Source organism: Neopelma chrysocephalum, unplaced genomic scaffold, assembly GCF_003984885.1.
Source record: "Neopelma chrysocephalum unplaced genomic scaffold, ASM398488v2 Primary Assembly neopelma1_43, whole genome shotgun sequence".
In the NCBI taxonomy this organism is placed as follows: Eukaryota; Metazoa; Chordata; class Aves; order Passeriformes; family Pipridae; genus Neopelma; species Neopelma chrysocephalum.
In genome coordinates this window covers 12,180,153-12,206,917 of record NW_020897702.1, presented here as the reverse complement: position 1 = coordinate 12,206,917, position 26,765 = coordinate 12,180,153, and the positions used below count along the sequence as shown (strand labels likewise).

The window sequence follows — 26,765 nt, the reverse complement described above, 5'->3', positions numbered from 1 at the left end:
TTTGATCTTATTTTTCTCTCTAACAACTCTGAAGTGCAGCAACATTTGAAAGCTCTAATTTAAAGTATTATTATTTATATTTTTGATATTTATATAAATGCCCCACTTTTGAATCTCCCGTAACACTACCTGGAGTATTAATTGTCAGATAGAAAAGATTTTGCATTTCTTTAAACTGATGACCTTTTGTCTTCATTGAATTACACTTGGCATATGCTGTGAAACAAAAAAAGACAGGATTTTATTCTCCTATGTCTCTCTGTATCACTAGCTGTCATTACATACCATTATTGCATTTTACTTTATCCTGTTTCTGCATCAAATGTTATTTGTATATTTTCTAAACCTGTAGTTAGTTTTCAGTGATATTTGCTGAATACTTTTTAATATGTATTATTCTTTCTGATTTAGGATGCCCTATACTTTTTAGTATATTTTAGTATATTTTAGTACTTTTTAGTGAATAGTGAAGCAGGAGTTGTTCAGTTAAAGTACACATGACTGAGATATGTAGAAGACATAAGAGAGGAGTCCATATTGTTTTCATTCCATTCACTACATCCCAACTGTTTTGCTTTTTTGATCACAGCTTGAGCCACAGCTTGCAGTAAGCTGTCTACAGCGGAGACTAATGCAGTTTTGCTTCCTGTTATAGAAATGAGAACTTTGAAAATTTATTTGACAGGAAATTATTTAGCCCTAAAAAATTATTTTTAGCCCTTTACGTCATTAGCCCCTGTAGAAATAACATGAAAGCAAGCTGCTCTGAATGCTTCCATTGCAAAAAGGCAGACCTTGCATCTCGTTGGGATGATGCAGAGAACTAGATGGAAAAAGTTTCCTAAGTTTCCTTAGGAGAACAATTCCTCAGAGAATTGTTTAATTAGCTAAAAATTATAATACCTACTCCTTTATAACCCCCTAAAAAGTGAAAGCATTTAATGAGGGCTTAACAATTTTGTAAAAGCTGCTGGTCTGGAAGCCTCAAACTTAGGGAGATACATGCATAGGAACTGAACTGACTTATTTGTAGCCAAAATTAATGTTAGACAAGCATTGACCTCTTTTCATGGCCTCTTTATTCTCAGTGTAGTCTCAGATGCAATTCCAAAGAAAAGCACACCTGAAGTATTCCTCTCTTTAATTATTCTCTTTAACTCTTGCCTATGTCATCTTTGTTGTGATTCTCATTTCCTGTAAATGTAATCTTGGTTTGACACTGAATGCTTTTAGTAGTTTCTTTCCAACATTCAATTCACCCCTTCTAATTTCTCATATAATTTGCCAGTTGTTGTTTACGCTAACAATTCTAATGAGACGGAATTCAAAATAAGTCTTTTGAGTGTATTAGTCACCTTCCTTACTCATCTTTTTCCTACCGCTGTGTGGGGATTTTTCAAGGAACAAATGGCAGGTGAAGTGCCTAGTTTTATGAAAATGGGAAAATTTGAAAAAAAAATCCAACCTCCTGTTTCCTCATTCTTTTGTTAAAAATCCAGTGTCAAAGTATACATCGTTTCTTTATATTTCTTTTAGCTGTTCAGTTCCGTTATGTATGCTTTTGCATCTTGGTGAAAATACTATACCTTTTACTATGAGTTATAAAATAAGGATATTAGTTTATCTTGGTTTAATTCATAAGGTCTTTATGTCTCTGCCTACATCAAATTTTGTGTCACTGTGCAAAATTAAATATGATCTAGATGATGTGAGATGTAGATCATGCTGAAAACAAATAAACAAACAAAAACTAGCAAATCCTGAAAAGCACCCAGGGAAGAGGTGATACTGCATGCATACATACTTAGTGAGTAGCTAGGCAAACACGGGAAGTTTGGTGTTATTTTCACATAGGTAGTTCATTTTTTGTTTTTAAACTTCCCTAGTAGTCAAATTACCTATCTACTCTAAAGAATAAATCGTTCTTTGGTATGATTTAATAATACAATACTTTTCTATGGTAGATAGTTGGGAGTCTGCAATCCAGCAGTATCAAAAAATTGCTGGTGATACATCAAAGAAGGAGATTTTGAGGAGAAAGCAATGACACCTCAATGGATGCCCTACAGCTCCCTGAAATGCATGATTGCCTCGACCTGTGTCTGTGCAGTAGCCGAGCAACAGTGGGACTAGGTCAGGGGAAAGTGGCAATCAAAATGATCCATTTACAGCCCTGGGTTCTTTCTCTTTTGCAAGAAATTGAGCCTTTAAAATGCTTTGTAGAAAGCCCTTTCTGGTTACAATGTTATTAAATTTACCATTTCTTTTATTTACCAAGCTACCAAATTTGTTACCAAGGAAACACAAACAGCAGGCTAATATTACTTCTCTCTTCTGGTGTAAGACGATAATGTTTGTGTAACAGATCTCTACAGTTACTGTACAGCACAAAGAAGAGTAACATTGCAGAGCGGTTTTTTAAGGTTTTTTTAGCAAACCTATGGCTGAGTTATTCGACATTCCATTTTCATTAAAATACTGGTGGACTTCCCAAATGCCCCTTAGTCATCTAAGACAAACATAAGATCTGTTTCAGAGAAAGTTAGATTAGGATAATTGGTCAAAAATGTGCTTTAACAAGAGAGTCGTTTTCATGACATGGCTTCTAAATAATGATCTCTGCTAGTGCTAGTCTGAGGTAACATTTGGGAAAGTTTTGACATAATTTAATGAAACAACATAGGAAACATGTAAGAAGATAGGCATTTTTTTACTTGCCTCCAGTACAACCCCCTTTCCCATATTTCTCCTTCTTCTTGATGTAAATGGGATGCTAAAATGTTCCTATCCCAATAATGAGGGGAATGTTTTATAGATTTTACTGTTTCTAAATTTTAAAAGGTACAAGAGTTTATTTAATTGTGTAGGAAATCCTAAAGATGCTCAGCTTGACAATGGTAGGACATAGCAGTGAGAAGGAAGAGGAAAGTGTGAACAAGTGCCTCAATAACTAATTCCATTTTGTAGCAGATGCAGTAAAATTAAGAATTAAGGTAATTATAAAATCTTGACTAGGCATAATATTCCTCAGACATGAGGCAATAGGACAGCTGTGACTGGGGAATCACTGGCAATTATTTCAAAGGGTTTATGATGATAGGGCTTTTATTTGGCAAATCTTATTTGTAAGGAGAGAGAAGGGGCATTGAGGATTACTGATTGATGGTTTTCATTTTTCTGTCTGATAAATTGTTGGTAAAACTAAGTTTCTGAATTCTACATTAAGAAGAAAAAAAGAAGAGGTAAAATAAGTTACAACAGAATATACAGAAGCAAAAGGTTATTGTATTTCAAAGCCAGATGTCGTTATGATCATCTAATGTTATCAACTCACAGAAACAATGATTTCACTGAATCCATTGATCCTGTGCTTTCATCATATTAATAGAGAGATCCCATTGCGAAATAAGTATTTTCAGAAACTAAGTTTCTTTCCTTTACATGAAAACTAAGGTATATGGTTGACCTCCATTATCACATACTAGTTTCAATCAATCCAACATAAAGTATTTAAATTCCTGTAGATCTATTGGAGAGATAGGTGCCTGCTCTAAGACTCCTAAACTTTAGGTGGTCTGGATCTCTCTGTGGAGACCTCCAAATATAGTTGCCTTTTCCTATCAGTTTTGTCAGGAAGATGTGCTCATTACCATTAAGCTATTGCAGGATAGGAGCCTTAATGGAAGTATAGTAGTTGTACTACACTGTATTTTGACTCTAGTAAAAGTTGAAGTTTTAAAAATGTATTTAAAAGGGAGGCATGAACTTGTAATTTTATTAAAAATCATCTTAGGTTTTTGCCTGTTTAAATTGTAGTTTAGTAAACCAATTTGATTGCATATTTTTGTGTTTATTTAAAGGGTATCATTGCACAGTCAGCAAAATCTAATGACTGTATCCAACCTTGGTGTTATCTTTGGACCAACTCTGATGAGAGCCCAAGAAGAAACCGTGGCTGCTATGATGAACATTAAGTTTCAGAATATCGTCGTTGAAATTCTGATAGAGCATTATGAAAAGGTAGAAAGAAATTATCTGACTGTTTGGTTATGAAATAGAACTAAGACCTCATTTTCATTACCATCATTAAGTTCTTAAGAATAAAGAGTCCAACATTTGTAGAAGGTCATTGATAGAAGTAATACCTGCTTCCCACCCCATGCTATGGATCTGTATTCCTAGCAAGTCTTTTGTGGATGTGCAAGGTACAGATCCAAGGCATAATCTCCCATGGTTTGAAGGAGTTGCTCTAACTCTTCGGTTGCTTTCTGAAGACAGTTGTGACCTCCTGAATCTAGAAACAGAATGAGAAAGTCATAACTTTGCTCCCAGCTCCTCCATCTCTCTTATGCTACCAGTGTATGGAGGTTCACTCTGGATGAATGCATGGATTCTGGATGAATGCATCAGAACAGAGTCTTTTTGACCATTGCTATCCTTAGGGATGTCAGTTGCACAGCAGAGATCTAGTCTCTGGAAATATTGAGAAGGCCTTGAGAAGGAAAACACGTGAAATCTTAAACACTTACTTTCAATCACTACAAAAAAGGCTGGAAGGAGGACCCAGGAAACTACAGGCCCGTCAGCCTGACCTCAGTGCCTGGCAAGGTTATGGAGCAGATCATCCTAAGGGCGATCACACAGCACCTACAGGATGGACAAGGGATCAGACCCAGCCAGCAGAGGTTTAGGAAGGGCAGGTCCTGTCTCACCAACCTGGTCTTCTTTTATGGTCAGGTGACCCACCTGGTGGATGAGGGGAAGGCTGTGGATGTGTCTCCCTGGACTTCAGCAAAGGCTTTGACACCGTCTCCCATAGCATTCTCCTGAAAAAGCTGGCAGCCCACAGCTTGGACAGGGGCACTCTCTGCTGGGTTAGGAACTGGCTGGAGAGCCGGGCCCAGAGAGAGGTGATGAACGGTGCTGCATCCAGTTGATGGCCAGTCACTAGTGGTGTCCTCCAGGGATCAGTGTTAGGCCCAGTTCTGTTTAATATCTTTATTGATGATTTAGATGAGGGGATTGAGTCCACCATCAGCAAATTTGCGGATGACACTAAGTTGGGGGGGAGTGTCAATCAGCTGGAAGGCAGGAGGGCTCTGCAGAGGGACCTGGACAGGCTGGAGAGTTGGACTAACTCCAACAGGATGAGGTTCAACAAGGCCAAGTGCTGGGTCCTCCACTTTGGCCACAACAGCCCCATGCAGGGACAGAGTGGCTGGAGAGCAGCCAGGCAGAAAGGGACCTGGGAGTCTGGATTGACAAGAAGCTGAATATGAGCCAGCAGTGTGCCCAGGTGGCCAAGAAGGCCAATGGCATCCTGGCCTGTATCAGGAACAGTGTGGCCAACAGGTCCAAGGAAGTGATTCTTCCCCTGTACTCAGCACTGGTGAGGCCGCACCTGGAGTACTGTGTCCAGTTCTATGCCCCTCAGTTCAGGAAGGATATTGAGGTCCTGGAGCAGGTCCAGAGGAGGGCAACTAGGCTGGTGAAGGGACTTAAGCACAAGTCCTATGAGGAGAGGCTGAGGGAACTGGGGCTGTTCAACCTGGAGAAGAGGAGGCTCAGGGGAGACCTCATCACTCTCTACAACTCCCTGAAAGGAGTTTGTAGCCAGGTGGGGATTGGTCTCTTCTCCCAGGCAGCTATCAGTTAGACAAGAGGGCATGGTCTTAAGCTGTGCCAGGGGAGGTTTAGGTTAGATATTAGGAAGAAATTCTTTACAGAGAGGGTAATCAGGCATTGGAATGGGCTGCCCAGGGAAGTGGTGGATTCTCCGTCCCTGGAGGTTTTTAAGGTGAGACTGGATGTGGCACTTAGTGCCATGGTCTAGCAACCACAGCAGTGTTGGATCAAGGGTTGGACTTGATGATCTCAGAGGTCCCTTCCAACCCAGTTGATTCTATGATTTTATGAATTGCAGGTATCAGCTTCACTGAAAAGCCTCCTCAGATTTTTTGTTTTAATTTTAAACTGTTAAATTTCAAAACTCAGCAGAACAGTCAAGATCTCTTTTACTTGATAAAAGAAATTTTGTTTTGGTGGTCTCTGTTGATCTATATCATCTTCTCTGATGACTGACAAAGTGAAAAAATTTCGAGTTTCTTTCATTACTCATTACTCAGCCAAGGGGCAGTTCGCAGTCAATACCAGGATCCCCTGCACTGGTTGGTCAGTAAATACTGACAGTATGGCTTGGTATCATCAGTTGTATTTCATAGGGACTCCTCAAAATGGATATGATACTGATAGCCTTCTTGGCTTTGACTCCAAAAATATATATTGCATTTTCCCAACATTGAGTTTTCCCTCCAGAAAATAATAGCTCATTCAATACAAAGACTACTGCTGCACAACCAGTCTCCCTTGCTCTATTTATGTGTCTACAGACACATTTTTATGTTGATGTGCTACTCACTAATGCTTAATACAGCTTTAATGTACTTCAAGAGCATCTCAAGATTTTCATTAAAGTATTTCCTACTGTGCAAGTATATTTGCTTTCTCCCACTTCTGTGAATGGCATGGAGGTGTCTTTTTGTGGTTCACTTCATCCTCTTTAGGGAATGCCCTATTGCTAGAGGGTCCAGAAATCCTTGCAGAGTCATCTTCTGGTATAGCATGGTAAAAAATTTTTTTCTGCAGCAATGAAGTGCAGAATTGACCAGTGGTAGCAGTGGTATGTAAAAGATAAGAACCAGGAGATGCCTTAAACATAAAGTTGTTCCTCATCAAACTTGACTTGTTTGGCCAAATAAAGTGGTTTTTTGAAATGCAAACTGGATTGTAGTAAGTTACAACTATGACATTTTTCTGTGACATATGAAAACTTTCACTGTAACACAGAGAAAAAAATCAACCTTGTCATAATATTTTTAAAAATATATTACTTCTTAGGCAATAGTCAGTAGTAAGCACCTATTTTGTTTTCCAATTTCAACTGTAAAGCCCTTCTAACAAGGGCTAGAAAATAAATCTATTTCAACAAATATATAATTAATACAGCTACTAAGTACAGCTCACTATTGTGGTTCTTGAGTTGTAAAATGACATCAGAACAAAGCTTCTATTCTGCGAATTTACTCTTTCGTAATGTATGAGACTGTTACAGTGTTAATTTCAGGCACAGTGGTGAGGAAAACAAATTGATTAATAATGCAAGTGTAAGAGTACCTCTATTTAATGTCATTTTTTCCCTTTTTTTTAATATGCAGATATTTCACACTGCACCAGACCCCAACATTCCTCTTCCCCAACCTCAGTCCCGATCAAGTTCAAGAAGGACAAGAGCCATTTGTCTCTCCACAGGTTCACGTAAACCCAAAGGAAGATATACACCATGTCTAGCAGATCCTGACAGTAAGTTTGTCCTTGCAGGCTGGTTGTCTTCCTTTTTATGTCTTGTCTTTTAACTTTGCCTGAATAATATCCAATAGATACTGTATTCCAATAATCGTAAGCATAACGGGGTTTTGTCAGCTTTTTAACCTCTGTGAGTCATAGCCACACTGTTGACTGACTGCATTCCTCGCTTCTCTCAGATGAGGAAGAATGTTTGGTTTTAGGCAAGTCTTGCATTGTGTACATTGTTCAACATCATTTAAAGTAGACTTTATATTCCAATCTAAATTTAATCCACTTTGAAACTCAAAAGTTCGTTATATGAAGTTCATCTTGTTTCCCTGCAAGATGATTGGTAAGGCTGGGAAACTGTAAACAGAATCTTTCCTCTCTTCCTGTAACAAATGTAATTCAGTCAAGGTTAGGAGACCAAACCCATCACTTGGCTATTTTCACATACATGAAACTGTGGCCATTGGTTCAAAGTCAGCCACCACCTAGGTTGCCAAAACCACTGAAACTTTGTTAGGTTTTCTGGAATAGAAACAAACTCTAATATTCCTGGAAGAAGCAGTGTACTTATCATATGGCTTACTGTTTAACAGCAGGGAGTTACGTCTATAATCAATTGATGCTTAGAATGCTTATTCACTTTTATGTAGATGTGACTATTAAAAAGTTTCACTTCATTCATTTTCGTTTAATGGACCACCACTTTTTTACTTACTGGTTGTGTCAGTAAGGATATTGAAACTTTATAAAAGCTTAAGTTGCTAACAGTTCCACTACTGCAACAGACTTCCTAAAGAACTTAGGTGTCCCTTGGTTCCTCAAGAAGATTTACATGAAACTGGTTCAGTAAGTTAATCCACAGTTAAGGTGTATCTGTTCTTGAAGATCTGTAGTAATTCTGAAGTCTGCAATGTTAGGAAATGTGTCCTCAGTATATTCTTGCACAGGTGCTGCATTTTCCATAGGTCTGTGTTACAAGTTTCATGCCAGTGAGAGTTTAAATACTAAATGAGAGCAGTAGCTCCCTGACCATGGATTACCAGTGTGAATGGCATGGGATCCCAAGTAAGAAGTTACAAAGGAACAGTCAGTTATACTCAACAGAGGACCAACTGGTCAAGTTTCAGGCATTTTTTCACTGTGTAACTACAATGAATGAATAATAGCATTAAAAAGGGACATTTCTCTGCAAGTATTTTGCAGACCAAATGCAAGCTCATGCTTCTTCAGGCTGTGCATGGGAACATTCAGGTTGGAAGTCTGGAAGAATTTCCTCACTGAAAGGACTGCCCAGGGAAGGGGTGGAGTTGCCATTCCTGGAAGTGTTCAAGAAACAACTTGATATGGCACTTAGTGCTATGGTTTACTTGATATGGTAGTGTTCTGTCAAAGGTTGGATTCAATCATCTTGGAGGTCTTTTCCAACCTAAATGATTCTATGATTTCTATGATTCTTCGTTCAGACACATCTCGTGCTGGCGATTTGATTGCCACTAGGTCTGATCCAAGAACTCTCCACTTGTGCTTCACTTATTAGCTCAAACTCAACACTTATGTTAACAAGTTCCAGTTAAGATCTTGCTTGTGTCTGGAAGGCTGAAGCAGAAGCAGAGGTACTCTTCTTGCCAAATATCACAATATCAGACAAGAGACAGCCTTGGTTCTGGCAAATGCAATTTCTGAAATACTAGATGGTTTTAAGTCATCATTTAAATGAAGCACGGACACAACTGTATTGCAGGAAATAAAGGGAATCTGTATGGCATGAGAAAAGAGATACAGATTTCAAATGGTAGGGAATTATAGAAAATTATAGAAAATGCATCTGGCAAAAAAATACATTAGCCAATCATGCAATTTTCAAGAGATTAATGGTCTCTAAAGGGACAAGATGAGTCTTCAAGTTGTAAATAAATAAATGAGTTGTTTTCCTTCTGCAGGAAACCACAGGTTAATGAATTTGATCACAAGTAAGGTACAAAAGGGCTAAAGGTGACATGAGAAAAATGCACATGATTAGAAAATGTAAATTATTTTTTTCTCTCTTTCCCCCCTCTCCTCCATCCTCCCTAGGTGACTCGTACAGCAGTAGCCCAGACAGCACTCCCATGGGCAGCATTGAATCTCTCTCTTCTCACTCCTCTGAGCAGAACAGCACCACCAAATGCACACCCTCCCAGCCAAGGGAGAAATCAGGAGGGATTCCATGGATTGCCTCTCCTGCTTCTTCTAATGGCCAGAAAAGTTCAGGCCTGTGGACTACAAGTCCAGAATCCTCATCAAAGGAGGATGCAACCAAAACAGATGTGGAGTCAGACTGCCAAAGTGTAGCTTCTGTCACTGGACCAGAGAATGCCTCTCTACCAACAGACCTGACCAAAAAGAGTTCCTACAGTCTGTCTGGGCTGAAAAGATCTTCAGCATCTTCCCTTAGATCAATTCCATCAACTGAAGGTAACTTCCAAGGTCTTTCAACACATCAGTGTTAACTGATGCATCAGAAAACAAGAGATGCATATGAAAGCTAATTATACTCATTAATCTTTTTTATTTTTTTTAGTTTTTGGTGTATGTTCTTTCAGTTTTCAAACTGATAGAACATATTTCCATTGCTTGTTACCTGCACAGTTCACACAGCTTAAAAGATATGTTTCTCTCAATTTAGATCACTCTCTAGCCTTCCATGGTTCATCTATAAATTATAATTTATGATACAGAATAATACTGTATATTAGCAATATTAATAATATAGATATTGTTCTTATACTTTGGGATCTCTTTATATTATGACAGCTTTTAAAGCATTTTTAAGCATCAGTTGTTCTTTGGAATAAAGAAAGAGAGAAACAGATGCATTTCTTGTCTTATAGAACATATAAGCAAAAAAAGGCAGCAGTCTACCTTAAAGAACACATGGGGCCTTTTTTCATTAAAAGGACTTCTTTTTTGTGCAATACAGTCTGTACACCTATAGATTTATCAAGTTACAATAAGAATTGTTTTAGGCAAGTCACAGTCATTTATTCCTAAGTATGTTTTTTAAAATGCATGAAGCTTTTCTGCATACTGAAATATTAATTCTACAATTAATGTGGTCTGATTTCATAGTGGATGCTGCTTTGATCAGATAACTTCCTCAGAACCATTCCTACATGATTTTTTTCTACAATTTTATGCAGTGTACTACTTTATAAATCTTTTTATTGTCACTTTTTAGTGATTGTACTATCTAGCCATTTAATTGCAATGTAATTTTTTAGCCCTCTCCATTTTAATGTCATTTTTTCATTCTTGCTGTTGGTTCTTCTCCCCTGGCTTAGTGCCTGAAAGGCTGTTTCTTCTCTCTTAGTAAGTAGTTTCTCTACCTGTTTTGACTCCTAAAAAAAAGAAAAGAAAAAACAAACAGCAAAATCTTTGTTTTGCATGTTACACGTGTTCTGAAACAATTTCAAATTAGTTTTAATATTCTCTATAATTTGATTGTTTTCTTTAGGTAACAAAAGTTGCAGTGGATCTATACAGAGCTTATCTTCAACAGATACCAAAGATACGTTAAAGGCTCCACCAAACCCTGATTTGCCTCCCAAAATGTGTAGAAGATTAAGATTAGATACTGCATCAAGTAATGGCTATCAAAGACCTGGATCTGTGTAAGTCATTATGGCCCTTTGGAGATTTTGTTGTTATAGTATTTTCTACTATAAAGTGATTCCGGAGAGGTACATAAGTAGTTGAAAAAGCATCCAAGAATACTTGATTTTAATATTGCTGTATTTGTGAATTAGTTATCTAGTTTTGTTAAAATTGTAAACAAAGGAGATGGCACAAAATCTGTTGAAGTCAGTTGAAAGATTCCCATTGACTTAATTAGACTACAGATAAGGTGGAAATTTGTCTTTGGAAAGTGATTAGTATTATTATCTCTGGCTCTCTTTAATGTTTCAAGGAGCAGAAATGCTACTTACTGTCCATGCTGTTACACCAAGAATACCATCAGATTTTATTTGTATAAGTCCAAAATTAGAGGAAGGATAATAAAAAAAAAATCTGCTCTGAAATTTCTTCAGTTATCTACATGTTAAATGGTTGATTTCCAACAGTTGGGGTTTGGTGGGGGGGAAGTTTATGCTGAAAGGAGGATAGTTCTGAGCAATACAGGTTATAATTTACTTTGTTGAGATTTGGGTTAACAATGTTTCTCAGTGCTTTTAGAAGACTTCAAAGTCTCTGCTATAATTCTGACTTGGACCTGGATATCTCTGTCCCCATGAACAAATGATTTCTAGACCTGCAGAGCACCAAGAAATTCTCCAAATACTGCAGGACATCATTCAATCTCTCCACTTTTTAAACTGTCAGTGGCCCCAATTAGATTATGCCCTTAAGAATTCTGCTGAATAGGGATGTAAGTTCAGTTTTTGAATTTCCTCTCTTTCTATAAGTGAATAATTAAAACAATTTTTTTAAAATATGGCCATGTCTTTGGATGGTTAAAAGTGAAAATAGTTTGTGTATTTAATTAATGGCTGAAGTATAAAGCGAGGTGGTGCTTTTATTTTCAGAGTGGCTGCAAGAGCACAGTTGTTTGAAAGTGCTGGTTCACTTAAACAAGTTTCTTCAGGACGGTAAGCACTTCATACCATTTAACATTCTGTAAAATCCTTTCTGTGTTGGCTTCAAAGGTTCACATTTATTTGTTGGATTTGATTCATTCTTATATTTAAGGTGTTTAGAATGTTCTGATAAGTGTCTGTCTAGGAAGCAGTATCTTCTGTACATTACTACCCCACTTACAATTAATAGATTAAAGCAGATACTCTATTAAATGGATATGGGAAAAAAGCTGTCTCTCTTTTTTCACTGTCCCTGCTTTTCAAGTTCTTTGAGACAGATCGCAGGTTTTTGTTCACCATTTTGCTCACTGATACATCAAGGAACTTTTTGGAACTGTTGAGGAATGAAAACAAGATGTCAATCCATGAATCCAAAGGTAGTAACCTAAAGTAGCACAGATGTGAAGGAAGATGTCAACATGGTGAGATGTGTGGCCGTGGAATGTGGTTGTCCTCTGACAGAACTAGCAGGGGAGAGAAAGGCCCACTGATTTTGTGAGAAAAGCAGCTTATAGGAATCAAGGCTGTTCTTATTTTGTGTCGTACATGAACTCTAAGATGTCCAAAAAAGAGGGTGGCAGGGGAGGCAAGGCATATTTAAGCAATAATTTAAGGAAGAAAGGTAAAAATGAAGGGACTGGAATGCTCTTAAGCAAGTGCCTTAAGCCAAAAGCAATGACTGCTTCACCAGTCCTGCATCATTTCACCTCCAGCACTGTTCCTTCTCTTACTTTATATTACTTCCTTCTTGCAAGCTCTCCCCTGTTGTTCCCTCAGAGCGTGTGCCACCTGTATCTGTATATAAAAAGCATGTAAGAAGCAAAAATCTGACAAAGGAAAAATGCAGCATTTGATAATGGATATGGAGAGCGGCTAACAAAGCCAAAAATACTGAAAGGCTGAATAGCTCCTCTACTTAAGCCTTCCTAAGAGGATAAAAGAACAACAGTAGCAAGGAGAATGGAAAATGAGAGGTCAGCAGGCAAGATGAGGAAGAAATCAGAAGTAGCTCAGCTGTTCTTACAGTCCTGCATAAGTCTGAGTATGACTTTGCAATTCAGAGCCAGCTTTTATTTACCTGCTTGTTATGAAGGCTGATTTAAAACCTTGGGCTAGTCTTTTTTTAGTTTGTTTTTTTTTTCTATGAAGTATGTAGAAATTGTGGTAATTACATCTTGATTCACCCAGTAGAAAGGTCTCTTGTGTTCATAACTACTATCCAATGAGTATATGCAGGGCAGAGTGTAAGACAATGTATTTTTAAGCTACCTGGTTTGATACCAGAAATATTCAAGTCAAGGTAGTGTTGGACTCCATGCAGGGGTAATTTACCCTGCTAAAATAACTAGAAATTTGGAGACAGTGCTTACCTATGCATTATAGAATGTAAGTAGTTTCATTGCTGCTTGAAGCATCTCTTGCCTGTTGTGGTCATTTGTACAGTAGGCAGAGCAAAAGTACCTATATGGCTTTGCAGTCTCACATTGTTTTCTGTATTCCAGCAGATAATTTTGCACTAGATGCATTACCACCACAGTGGCCGAGTCCTACTTAATTCCTTCTTCCAAGCAGTTTTTGCAACCCTCTTTTCTGACTTTGTGTAATGCAATAGCTCTATTATGAGTGTGTGTGTGTCCTCTTTTCAATGCTGGGACATTACTTGACCTGTTTTCTCTCCTTGTATTACATGAATATATGCCCTACAGATTTTTTTTTAGTCAGAAAGACAATGAGAGACCACAGTACAAGTATTAGGATTGGACAGGGAAACCTAAAATGTTATGCAATGTCCAGCATATGCTCTCTTTTTCCAATTCCAGAGTTTATTTTTGACTTCTCAGTCTTTCTATTCCTTCCCTACTGACTTCAAGTTTATTATACATCAGTCTCCCTCACTGTGGTACTAAGATACTGTGTACACTGGGACCAATCTCCATTTCTAATCTAGTATGCACTTGAAAGACGTGAAGGAGTTTCCTTACTATTTTCAAAAATATTGCAGTTACATAACAGTCTTAGTCAGGCCTGAGGTCTCTTTATTGCAGCTTCTGTACAAAAATGCACCAGCACATAATCCCTGACTCTACATTTTCTTGACTTGGATTTAGAGGTACACAGAAAGACAAGTCTCCAGAAGTAAAACTGCATTATAAGAAGAAGAATTTTCATTAGAAAAACGGGAAGGAGGAGTAGGTGACAGTGAATGGCTCTACTCTTTAGCAGGATCTCTAGGTGCCAGGATGGGACTTCAGTAGGACTAGATTGACATTATGAAGCTCTCTAGACCCATGCTCCCCTCCCAAACATATGATTAAATATCCTTTTCCAATCATTCTGCTGTTTTTATTTTCATGCTATATTTAAACATCTGGAAGGCCTTGCCCAGGCCAGGCCAGTGCTTTCTGCTCAAACTTGGTTGTAAGTCTGCCATCTCCAGGTCTCTGTAAACCTTTCTTCTTCCTGTAGGATAATATTAACTGATGACTCATCTGAGAGAGATTCATATGTGTTCCCTCATTCATTCCTCTTCTGGCGTTGTCTTGCTAGACTAAAAACTCATTAGGGCAGGAGCATAGTTTTAAAGCTTGTTTATATATTTCAAAATAGTTCTTAGTACTATTGTTATTATTAGGGCCTCAGGTATTGTTGACTGCATGTAATCAAGCAAAAGACTTTATAATTTAATGAGTACTGATCCTTTGACTGCTAGTGTGTTTATCATTATGGGCTCAAAACAGATGTCATAGAAAGTAAGGAATGAAAAATACATTTTTCTTATCTGGAGTCTATCTGATAAAGCCATGGAAAGAAGGAACGTCTAGGAAATGTGAATATCATTTTCTGAAATTGTTTTTTTTTCTCTGCCCTAAACAACATGAATCACACTCACACTCTTCTCAGATTATTAACATCATCTTGAGAGAACTGTAATAGATGATGGTGATGTTATCACATGCTTTTTAATAAACAGCCTTGTTTGTGGGGAGGACAACATCAACACTATAAGTAAGAATGTCTGGTTTTGTAATTACAAACAAAATGCTCAAGAACCTGCAAGTCCTTTTCATGGTCAGTGCTTCTAGCTGCATAGAGTTGAAGTGAGTAATAACTAGTATGAGAACCTATATACTCTAAAATCAATTGTCAAGGCAATAACCAATGGCTTGAAAATTGCTCCAGAATTATGAGTAAATATTCTTAAATCCGTCCCTCATTATACCATCACAGATGGCTGTAGATAACATTGGGCTGTAATTACTCTGCGTCAGGAGCAAGGTAATGGGAAGAATCCTGTAATTCATTAGCTTATGGCAACTGACTTCTTTTGTTTCTGTATCTCTCTAAATGTCAAATGCTGAAAAGCTTTCTCTTTTCAGAACGGATAATTTTAGAGGACTCTAAAGACAGAGTCTGTGTTTTCTTATCTTGTTTTTACTTTGAAGTTAAACATACTCAGATCAGGTAAAATTGGAAGTTGAAAACAGAATAGTTTAGTAGACATTAGAGAATATAGAAGAAAATTGCATTAATTTTCTTAACAACTTCTAAGGGCAATAAAAACAACGTCATATTTTAAGATTAACTTAAATAATTCTGCCTCACATTTAAGTATTGCCTGAAACGTCTTTTGTCACAGTATTACTTGGGTGTCCCGTTCTTAACATGGGCACCTGGCTTGACAGTCAAGTTATTCGGGTTTGAAATCACCCCCTCGTGCTTTAGTAAATTTACTACCTATTACCTTGCATTCATTGCAACTGTAATTATTGTTAACGGTTACTCTACTGTTTTATATGTGTAAACTCCATGATTATGCCACACAGGTATATTGGGTTTGCATGACAAGGGGTCATGACGTCGTCAACCCACCACAACAAGAAGTATCTGTTTCAACATACTGTTACAGATTTGAGTCAGGATAATTAGAACATCTGTAGTGTTCTTTGTTGACTTTGGGGAAAAAAGAGATTAAATAATTCAGGTCTAGTTTATGTGTGACCTTCAGTAAATTCATCTAATTTCCCTCTGTATATTTTAGTCTATCTTATGTAGATTATTATGTATGAATATGTATAATTATGTAGAGTAATGAATTTTCACACCCATCTTGTTGACTGTAGATGGCAAGTTATTCATAACAGGAGGCACCAGAGAAGGTGTCTTGAAAAAGTGCTACTTAGAGCAGTCTACACCAGCCAGGGAGCAAGCTAACATTTAAGAAAAGGGACATACAAGGATCCAATGCTCATCTTGTTCTAGTTAGCTCTGGAGATGTAATCAGAATGATAGTAATAAAAATTAGAAATGTTTCCAGCATGCTGAAAATAAGCTGCCCTTGGATATCGTGGGCACAACTCAAAATGCTTGATCTCCTCTGAAAATCTCATCCTGAGAGTGTAATCCTTGAGGAGTCATTTGCTTGCTTAAGACGAAAGCAAAATATGCCATTTAGTCCAGTCATAAATCTGTTTCAGAGAATCAATAGAAAAACCTTTTCTTCAGAGGGAGTAATCACTTCTGGAAAGCTCACACATTCAAACTTTGGATGTTCATCCACTGTTATACCCTTTTAAAGATTCAGATGAATAATGCTAATGCTTATGATGTGGCACTGTTAATCAATCTAACTCACAACTCTATTATCTCACTATTTTGGTAGAAAGACATGATAGATTACATGTCAGTTGCATATACACACTCTCCAAAAGTATGCAGAAAATATTAAACTTCACCACAGGTCACATAGTAGGTCAACTCACCATCACATCTTAGAAAGGTGAAATAATCAACAAGTTCATCTTCACTTGATATAATGTGGATTTAAAGAAATTCAGAAAAACTGGTGGCTCATATAAAATTTTTCTGAGTGTATAAGTTAAAGGTACTAGGCAAAGTGTAGGAATCTAGAGAGAACTCCTAATTTTCATCTTCATCTTCAAACCCTCATTTTGTACTTTGCAGAATTATAATGCTAGAAGCCAAGAGGTGACTTTTTCTGTCCTCCTTCTTTGGGACAGAATCATCACTCCTTTTTGTCTCACATTTACCTTCTATGTAATATTTTGCTCTGTAGACCAATCAGCAATAGTTTCTCACAAGCTATGTTTTTAGACCTTTAATGACTTGATGATCACTTTTTAATTGTCTCCAGGTAGTTCATGACTTGCTTCAAAGAGTATGCTCAGTTCATTTGAATGACAACTTCATTTTAAAAGTTCCACATTATATTCCTGTTTAAATCTAAGTCTCTTTTCTGCAATAACATGCTTAACTCCAGTAAGCTTGAAGTTATTGTTTGCTGTAATTCTGCTCTTCTGAACTGCTGTGTAACTGGTCATTATCATACTGCATTTGTGCAGCTGCTTATTTCTATACTTCCCAGGTTTTAATTTAATTTCTTTGTACATTTTTCCTTGTTATCTGATTTATTGCAAGCCTATATTTTTTTTCTTTCAGGCAAGCAAAAGCCATGTATTCCTGTAAGGCTGAGCATAGTCATGAGCTGTCTTTCCCACAGGGGGCAATATTTTCCAATGGTAAGATATCTTTTACATTGACTTATATATTTAAAAAAAAACTATAAAAAACCTGAACTGTATCCACAAAATGAGAGCATAATTCCATTTTCAACTCTCAGGTTTTGCCCTGATTTTTCAATTGCTCTTGAATAAATACTATATAAATAAATATATGAAGCATGTATATGATTTTTTAACAGTGCTAATTAGTTGTGTATTTTCTTTTGTAGTGTATCCATCAGTGGAACCAGGATGGTTAAAGGCAACTTATGAAGGCAAAACAGGACTAGTTCCTGAGAATTATGTTGTCTTCCTCTAGTAATCTTTAGTGGACAGCAATATCTTCATGGTATCCATGGTAACAAATAATAAGCACTGTGATTTTTATCTGACACAGATATGGGATCAGCCCCTTAGCTGAGCGGTAGATTTCCTTCAGATGCTGCAGCTGCAGGTTACACAGCTCCCTGTCAATGGAACAGAATGTAATGAAACAGTTAACAGTTTCTGTACTGAAGACGGTACTCTGCTTAAATAACTTCCATTGTTTGCAAAAGGTTGTTCTGTTCTTCTTTTATGGGTAAGGAACACTATAGCAATAAAATAAAAAAAAGTTGCTGTTTAGCTGCAGGCTTTCAGGTCCAAGGATGTTGCTTACAGAAGTGTGAAATTTAGAGGCAATGCGCTCTATGACATCTCTTGCAATCTCTGTTTTTTAATATGGAAAATCATGGATTTTTTCATAATGTAAGTACTGCTTCTATTGTGATCGGAAGTCTCCCTTAGAAAACTTGATTCTAAAATTAGTCCTAATCATTTCAAATAAGAAATGAGTTTTCTGTAAATTAGAAGTTTGAACTTCTGTTAGTCATTGAGATCAATATGGTAGAGGATTTATGCAGCTGATAATATCAGTTTATGCACTGCCTGAGCAGTAAGTGCTCATTCAAAATGTGATGTGTTTAATGAATGTTTCATGCAAATACTTCTTAGATTTATTTGCTTCTTTCTGTATCAGTATAAATAATATTAACAACTTTTATTTAAATGATACCCATCATCTGGAAGATATTCTCAGTGTATCCCAAAACAACATCTGTAGAAAACAAGGAGATGCTGAATCTGGACTGATTGGGAGTCTTGGGAAGTGAGCAGTGAAAAACAGCAGTATGTTTTGAGACCTGAGATAAATTGTAACTGATTCTTTTTCCAACTTTTTTCATTGCAAATAAGACAAGTGGCCTATGAACTAGCCAATTTTATAAGCTATGAATGCTGAAAGCTCTATGTAGCAATAAAAGTATTTAGTATTATTTCTCCTGACTTCTACTAAAATATTTGACAAACAATTCTCCTTCCACAGAATAAAAAATCCTTACTTTTTAAAGGTGTTGTAAAGACCAATTGATTGGTTCTGGTAGGACTGAAGAGAAAAAAAAAACAAACTGAAGTCAAAGAAATCCCAGAAACATTAAGCAGCTTTCTCAGTCTGAGCATTTTTCTTGTACACCTTGAGGGAAAACATGCATTGATTGCTTGGCTGCTTACCATGCCTGATTGAAAACGAGGATATTTAACCTTTATATTAGTATTTCTTCAACATTAGTGCTTCCAGGAGAATTTACTGTTTCATAAAACCATCTAGGCTTAGTTTCATAGACCTGTCCAGGCTTAGTTCTTTCTTCAGGAGCAGAAATCATCATACAAATCTTCTGCTGATTTCTAAGTTGTACACTACTTCCAGAAAATTTAAGGAAGAACTTCTGTTAGGACTAAAAACATCCACAATTTTTTAACTGCTTCTTTTTTCTTTCCATAGCATTTTTCTTGTTTAAATTGGAAAATCAAATTTTTTGCCAACATAAAGAAGTACATCAGAACATTCTTTACTTATATGTATAAGTATATATATATACACTCATATATATTGTAATGCATGATTTCTTCAGAGCAATTGTTAGAATTCAGGCCAGTGGCAGAAGCCTGCAGGATCCTTTTCCTCATTAATTCAAGTATCAAGTGGTGATCAGAGAAGGAGAGAGGCTGAAAGAGCATCCTTCCAAAAATGGTCTAGCTTTTCAGAGCGGGAGTCTGGGCAAGGCTGACTGCAGGCAGTTGAGGACAGACCCCTTGAATTAGTGACTGAGTGACTTGAGTCACCCTAAACAGTTTCATTAGTCCCAAACCATGTTTCACTTCATCTTAAGTCCAGACTGTGCCCAGCGCATTGTGATGAAGTGTTGTTCTAGATGTCACTGGCAGTGAAGGTCTTTTCGAACCTGATTGAGTGTTTCTTTGTTTTAAGGCAAGCCAAGGTTTCTTAGTGTAAGCTATGCTTGAAACTGCCCTGAGAAGATGAACGTGGTTTTGGTTGTGCTTCTGCTGTATTTCACAATTGAAAAACTGCAGGCTGTCAAAAGGCTTACCTCTGGTGACCTTCTCAGGAGAAGTGCTGCTGCAGGCAAAAAGGAACAGAAGGGGAAGCAGAGCTTTGAGCAGAGGCTGGAGACCCAGCACATCTCACAAAGGCAGAGAAATGCAGTGGTCTGGGGAAAAAATCCCAATTTTTGTCTATTGCAGGGAGTCACTGGCAAACCTCTATTGAACATCCTTTGATGACCCCTCATACCTCTCAGGGGCAATTTAATTGTTGTGAAATCTTGTAGAATGGTGAAATAGAAAATGTTTGCTCCTACTTGCTTTGTTCTAGCCTTATTTAAAAGTAAGCAGAAATAAACCCCTAAGCTTAGGTAATTTCGCATCCCCTGTATATGTCTCACAACTTTGCAATATTATGTTTTGAAACCAGTTGATCTGGGTGCAAGCTATAGGATTCGAAGATGCCAAGTTCATAAAACATTTTGTAAAAATGCTAAGCTGAGTTAGAGATTCAGCAAGAAGAACCTGCAAGAGCTGAGGCAAAGGTTGTAGAAAGACTTGGAGGAATCCCTGTGGGGGAGAAGTGTTTCATCTGTTCTGATGCTTTCATCTCACATTAGACACAAATTTGGATTGCAGAAGACAACTTCATAAGAAACTGGATTCCATTCATGTGCTGCTCACAAAACAAATCTGTATTTTCCTCCATAAGACTCTGCAGCTTTTTCAGGTCTTTCTTCTGAATGAACCATAATTTTTAAGTAGTTTATCTTAAAAATGGCATTTCCACCTGAAAAAGGTTATGCCCGTTCTTACTCACTCTCCAGGAGTAGGGGTTTTCATTTTTTGAAATCTTCTCTGTTTTTTCTTTTACTCTGCTTTGCAACATGTAGTAGCACTTTCTGTATAATCTCACTGCTGGTTCGTGAATGCCCTAGCTCTTCCCTGACTTTCAAAAGGGAGTTTATCTCTGCAAGAAGCTGTACAGTGAACCAGAAAGTTAAGTAAGTAGGTTGCAAAGACTGAAATGGGGGTGAGGGCAGCACCAAAGCTTCTCTAATGATGATACTCTTGGGCCTGACCAAAAATCCTTTCTGATAATAGCAAAGAATCAGAAATCCATATAACATTTAAATGAAGATATAATATCTTGATAGTGCCTTACCAGAAAATTAGGCAATCTGAACTAAATTAGTTCATAGTATTGATTTAATGTTTTTTATGAAAGTTAGATTTACTGTACAAGGAAAGATTTCAATTTTTTTTTAATAATTATTCTTATATTTCCTAAAAGGATGCAGCAGGTTTTTTTCCAAAATTGACTGTAGAACTCAAGGTAATGACACATTGTGAATGCTGTTTGTCTTGTGGATATAATGTCTGTACCCACAACATATGACAACAAATAATTAGCCATTTTTTCTTTGTCAAACCTTTTGATATATGTTGCAGCACAACATGAATCAAATTAATAGTGTGAAGGACTGATATATTGTATGATAAATATGTAAAGTATATTAATATTTTATAGTCACACTTTTTTATTAATTATTATAAAGATTAATTTTTTTGTAATTCCTTGTATTAAATTGTTCAGTACTAAAATGTCCTTGCCATATTTTGGCATTTAGATTTATATGTAACAAAATTCTTAAATTAAACCATAGCTGTCACTTATTTCCCTAACTAATCTATAATGTTCATTGTACAATTGTTTCCGGGAAAAAGAGATGCACAGATTTCCTGACCAGTGCTATTCTATGATAGTAATAGTAACTTATTTTCCTTTTATGTATTTTCTGGTGCTAACCTCTATTCTTTGGCTGTAATTGGATTGAATTGTAATGTGTCTTTAGGAAAGACATGATAGTAGAGGAAAAGTTGCAAAATTCTGCAATTCAGAACAATTATTACAACCAAAAAAAAGCACTGTGTGGCAGTAATTGGATTTTTTTTTTTGGTTAACTTTTCTCCCCTGACCTATTTTCTACTTAGTAAGATTGCATCAGAATAAATAATGAAACTAAAAAGCACATTGTTCTTTATACTCCTTTTCTTGAAGCAGAAGTTTGTGCAATTTTGGATTGAGCAGCAAGAAGAGAAATCCCAGTAGGGGAGCACATCCTCCAGACTGGGGTGGATCTTCTCCACTGATGGAAACTGTCAAAGCTCTAGTGAAGTCAAAGACAGACCTTTGACAATTTATAGTGAGGGTTTGCTGGCAAGAAGCCCCCAGAATGAAGATGGAATATTCTGTTAATGGGATAATCTGTGATACGTTGTCCTTTCCTTCAGCAGAATGTCCTGTATGAATCACTTAGTAACCACAGATCAAGCTGTAGGCAACGTTAGTCTCTCTCTTCCTGGTCACAGAGCCCTGACAGCTGCTGCTGCAGCAGCCCTTCAAGTTCCTGCTCATGCTAAAGTCAGACTGTCAATCAGGCTGTACCTGTACGCATTGGGAGGTCTCTTTTTTTGTTTAAGATTTTTCATGGGCTTTAGGAGTTTGCTTTATTTTGTTTTAATAAGGTGCTCAGTATCGAAACTAATTTAGTCACTGAGGATCATATCGTTTTTTTAATTGTCCTGTGTGTGGCAGTATTTAATAAGACATTGGATTATCCTTGTTTTCTTAAGTATAGAGCATGGTTCTTCAATCCTTGGATGCCTCAGCTGAAAGCTATTTTGCATCCGAGCTTTCTGCAATTTTTTTTATTGTGAATTGTCATCAAAGTTCTGGCACTAAAGATAGCACCGTTATCTCTGCAAGAGTTTCTGTTGGAGCAAAGGGCAAAGCAGCTGAGCAGGGCACATAGATTGTTTCAATTTTCGATCATATTTATGACAACTTTGGAGGTATTAGAGTTTATAGGGGTTACTTTAGATACTCTATGGTATTTTAATAGGAAAGTATATACAATCAATAACTATATATTTAATAAAGCCCTACTAAATTATCTTATTGAACTCTCTGTTTATTTTGTAGTGTGGTTTCAATAATTATCTGCACTCTGTATATATCTACATGTAAATAACTAGCATGACATGCATAAACTGACTTGCAGACATAATTCTATGTTGTAGTTTACATGTATTTCAAAAATTTGAAAAAATGTGTTTCAGAATAAAAATGCTTTCTACACAAACTGCTTTCTTTATTGTTTTTAAATTTAGGCTCTGGTTCAGCCTTATCTTTTTTCCAAGTAATAACACTTTGGCTCTACTTCTACCCATACCTGCATTTTAGAGTAACATTTCACCCCTGAGGATGCTTTGCAAAGAGGACATTGTTCCTAGTGTTGCGCAATGGGTATATGAATACCATACAATAGTATGTCATCCACTGTCCTGGTCATGTGGAAGTTTCCAAAGATGTGGCTTGAGGAAAAGAAAATGACAGCTCTGGATGTTAGGTATCAAGAAGCACAATCCTGGTGTGGCAAAACGTCAGTGATGAGGTCATTGCTTCTGAAAAACACCAGGTGGGCAGGCTCACAAGGAGGGTTTGATGGCTCCATTCCAACGGCACTGCCAGGTGTGGGGAGCACAGTGGCCTCTGAAAGTTCCCTTGCATGCCTTCCCCAGCATTTCTCCAAGACCTTTTGCCTCAGGAACCTGCAGCTTTCCCAGCCCTCAGGAGGGAGTTACAGCTGTGCCCAAGGCAAAGGGAGCTGAGAGGTGGCCTCCCTTGTCTTTTCTCTAAAGGGACTGGACAGAAACCTAGGAGACTTTTATATCCCTGAAACAATCAGGCTTTGTAATGATCTTGACTTAAAAAAACTATGTTTCTTAAACCGGAAAGATCAAACCAGCCAGCTGATAAAACTCTTTCTCTTTTCACTGTGTGCTTGGGTTTGAATAGTGCAGAGAACTGCTGCAGGAGACCCAAGGCCAATAGGTCCTGCTCCCCGCAGCCATGGCTGCTGGCTGCCAGCTGCCTGCCCCAGGCACTCACAGGCTGCTGCTGGCTCCTGCCTGCCAGCCCTGGGCTGGCCAGAGCCTCCCTGGCTGCCTTCCTCTGGGAGGAGGCTGAAGACCTGCACTGTGCCCACAGCCCTGCTCAAGGGGGCATCGGACACATCTGAAAACAAAACATCAATACTGCGGCCATAAATAAAAATGAGGTAGTTGGAGAAGCAAAGCAACGCAGATCAGATGGAGAAACAGTCTTTCCCTTTTGTTGCTTTCTAAAGACTGCTTGTAGGTGAAGCTTCTATTTCACAGCTCTCCCTGCTTGAGGATTTGAGAGATGAGGAGTCTGCTTTCAGGAATCAAAAAGTCACCTGCAGTCACCAAAAGTGACCTGTAGTCACCAAATATGACCTGCCCCTTGCTGAGGTCCTGGTGTCCTGGGCAGGATGGGGCTAGGAAGAAGGCAAGGTTCCCCTTGGGACTGAGGGATGCGATTGGACTGACAAATCCACTTATTAGTCCTGCTGGAAAAGCCTGAGAAGGAGAGGGGCTGCAACAAGGGGTTAGAGATGAGCTGAAACTTAGTGCCCTTACTTAAAGCGTACAGAACCGCACCTGAGGTGTGGTGTGTAACAATTACAATATATGCTGTCACCCAGAGGAAACATCTGTGATGGGCCCTGTCACCACTCATGCCCTGCAACACTCCCCAGCACCACAGGGGCTTTCAGAAAGTGGGTAAGTGCAGGGGCAGTTGCGTGTGGGTACCCGGAGACACCTGCCCTGCCCTGCTGCTCTCTTGTGCCTGGCAGGATGGGCCTGTGCCTGTGCCTGTATCAGCCGCACTGCGACAGCTCCATCTGGGGTAAGCACTTGTGGCTGGATTCCCTTCTGTTCCTGCTGAGGACCATGAAAGCAGGCATGGTAGGAGCTGCCACGGATTCCCAGCTCTGCACAGCGAATAGGCACAAGAGGAAATGGAGAATATCTGCATTTTTATAGTTCACCAAAAATGATAGTTCGTCACTGATTTTATGTTAAAAATAAAAGGGTTGGGGTTTTTATTAGTTTTCTACCCTTTCCCCTGGAGGTGCAGGCTCTTTGGCTTTAGATCCTCTGATGTGCGGGATTGAACATACACTAGTTTGGGGTCTAGACTAAGCTCTAAAGTAGATCTCATCACTTGTTTTCCTAGTGTTCCATTTTACTTAGCATCAGGGAATAACTAATTGGGAAACAAATGTTCTGGCTTGATAGATTTTGACATTTCAGTGAGCATTTAAATAAAAAAATACTTAAATTGCTGTTAAACAAACACAACATTGCCATGTTAACACCAAATTGAAAACTCTCAGGGGATGAAACATCTGTTTCTTACCAGAAAGAGTGAAGACACATTTCATTACTTGGTTGTATTAAGGCACCTTACATGGCATGACTCTCATGTGTTTGGACAAGTGGGTCTTTATAGCTTTATTATTTGTAAGGCTTCAATGTGAACTCTTGAGAAAGTGATGTATGGAATAGCTTTGGTATAGAATGTATGCTGACATGAGCCAGGCCGTCCACAGCCTCCTGCCTAAAGAGGAGAAACTTCAGTGATGCAAGGAAATGGCACAGGTGTAAACTGAGCAGGTGACAAAGTCAGTTCATATTCCAGTTCAGAACATTTTCTCATTAGTTGGGCATGATCCATTCCTTCAAAAACGGCCTGTATTTCTAACACAAACATTGTGCTTATTAAACATGTTTAATAAGGTATTTGCACTTTCATCTTTTAAACTTTTATTTCCCATTTGTAAAGCTTTTCCCGTGTCATTTGGATTAATTACTGATAGGGAAACAAAGTATTGAAAGATATTCTTGGCTTCTTGTGCAACGGTTGGCTGCTTTTCTATTGTATTTATGGCAACAAGCTCAAAAGCTGAACTAACCTAGGGCAAGTGCCTTTGCCAAAGATCATGGTGTGCTTTTTTAATGTAAACATGCAGGGATTCATGGGAACATTGAGTGACCTCCACAGCCGGTACAGAAAGGAGTCTTAATTCACTTGAAAGTACTTGGGTAATTGGAATACATCTTTCTGCCAGTATAATTGAGCAACTGATTAGTTAGACCCAGCACAGGTGTATTTCATTTAAAATTACTGTTAATGGCTCTCCGGTGCCCTTACAAGGGATTAGCGTCCCGTCGGAATGAAAAAGATCAGCGATTTAGTTTTGTTGATGGTCATTGCTTTTCTATTCTTACAAAAAAAACACATTCAAAGGGAAACATGCAGCACATCTGGATTGGGGGTATTTTCAAAATAAGGTTGGAAATATCATGCTTTGGCTATGGCAGTCATGAGATCCATCCCCACCAGCAGGTGCAGGGGGCTGAGAGGGGTGGGGAGTCAGCCTTTAGTGGGCTTAGGGCAGGATGGGGTTATGGAGGGCGTGCAACATGTCACACCACAGCAGAGCAGGAGGCACAGGCTTCAACCACGCTCATTTGGGGGGCTCTATAGTCCAGATGTGACCATATGCTTATGTCATCACTGGGGAAACATCAGCATAGTTGTAAGCAGGTGAGACAGCTGTGTGCTGGGAAGCCCCATGAGAAACCTTTCAGATGACAATTCCCAAACCCAGGCGGAAGAAAAGATAAGAAACCAATCTATAGAGTGTTCCTCCAAATAAATTAATTGGCGTACAGGTTCCTGGAATAAAACACATGCTGTTTGCAAGGGCCTCACAAGAAGATAACAAAGATTAGGGTTTCAGTGCACCTGAGCCAGGAAGCTGAGAACAGAGACTGTGGAAGCAGTGACAACTGCAAGGCCTGAATTGCCACAAAACAAGCAGGATGCCTATCAGCAGGGAAAATACCCAATCCTGGTGGCATCCTCCAGGGACATGTAAAGGAAGCAGGTATATAGCAGAAGACCTCAGAGACATTTAGGTGCAAACAAATTGCGCTGGGCAGCAGTGATGCAAATATATCCTTA

At 38.2% G+C, this 26,765-nt stretch overlaps 1 protein-coding gene across 1 annotated transcript in view; it reads left to right on the top strand.

Moving 5' to 3' along the window:
- Positions 1-21,866, top strand: part of ARHGAP42 (Rho GTPase activating protein 42) — a 148,957-nt gene extending 127,091 nt beyond the window's left edge. Inside the window, exons 18-24 of the mRNA XM_027677363.1 lie at positions 3,861-4,020; positions 7,215-7,359; positions 9,427-9,807; positions 10,847-11,003; positions 11,916-11,978; positions 17,424-17,503; positions 17,716-21,866. Of these exons, the coding sequence (XP_027533164.1) occupies positions 3,861-4,020; positions 7,215-7,359; positions 9,427-9,807; positions 10,847-11,003; positions 11,916-11,978; positions 17,424-17,503; positions 17,716-17,804 (1,075 nt within the window). The 3' untranslated portion in view covers positions 17,805-21,866. The remainder of the gene's footprint in view (positions 1-3,860; positions 4,021-7,214; positions 7,360-9,426; positions 9,808-10,846; positions 11,004-11,915; positions 11,979-17,423; positions 17,504-17,715) is intronic.
- The last annotated feature ends 4,899 nt before the right edge of the window (positions 21,867-26,765 follow it).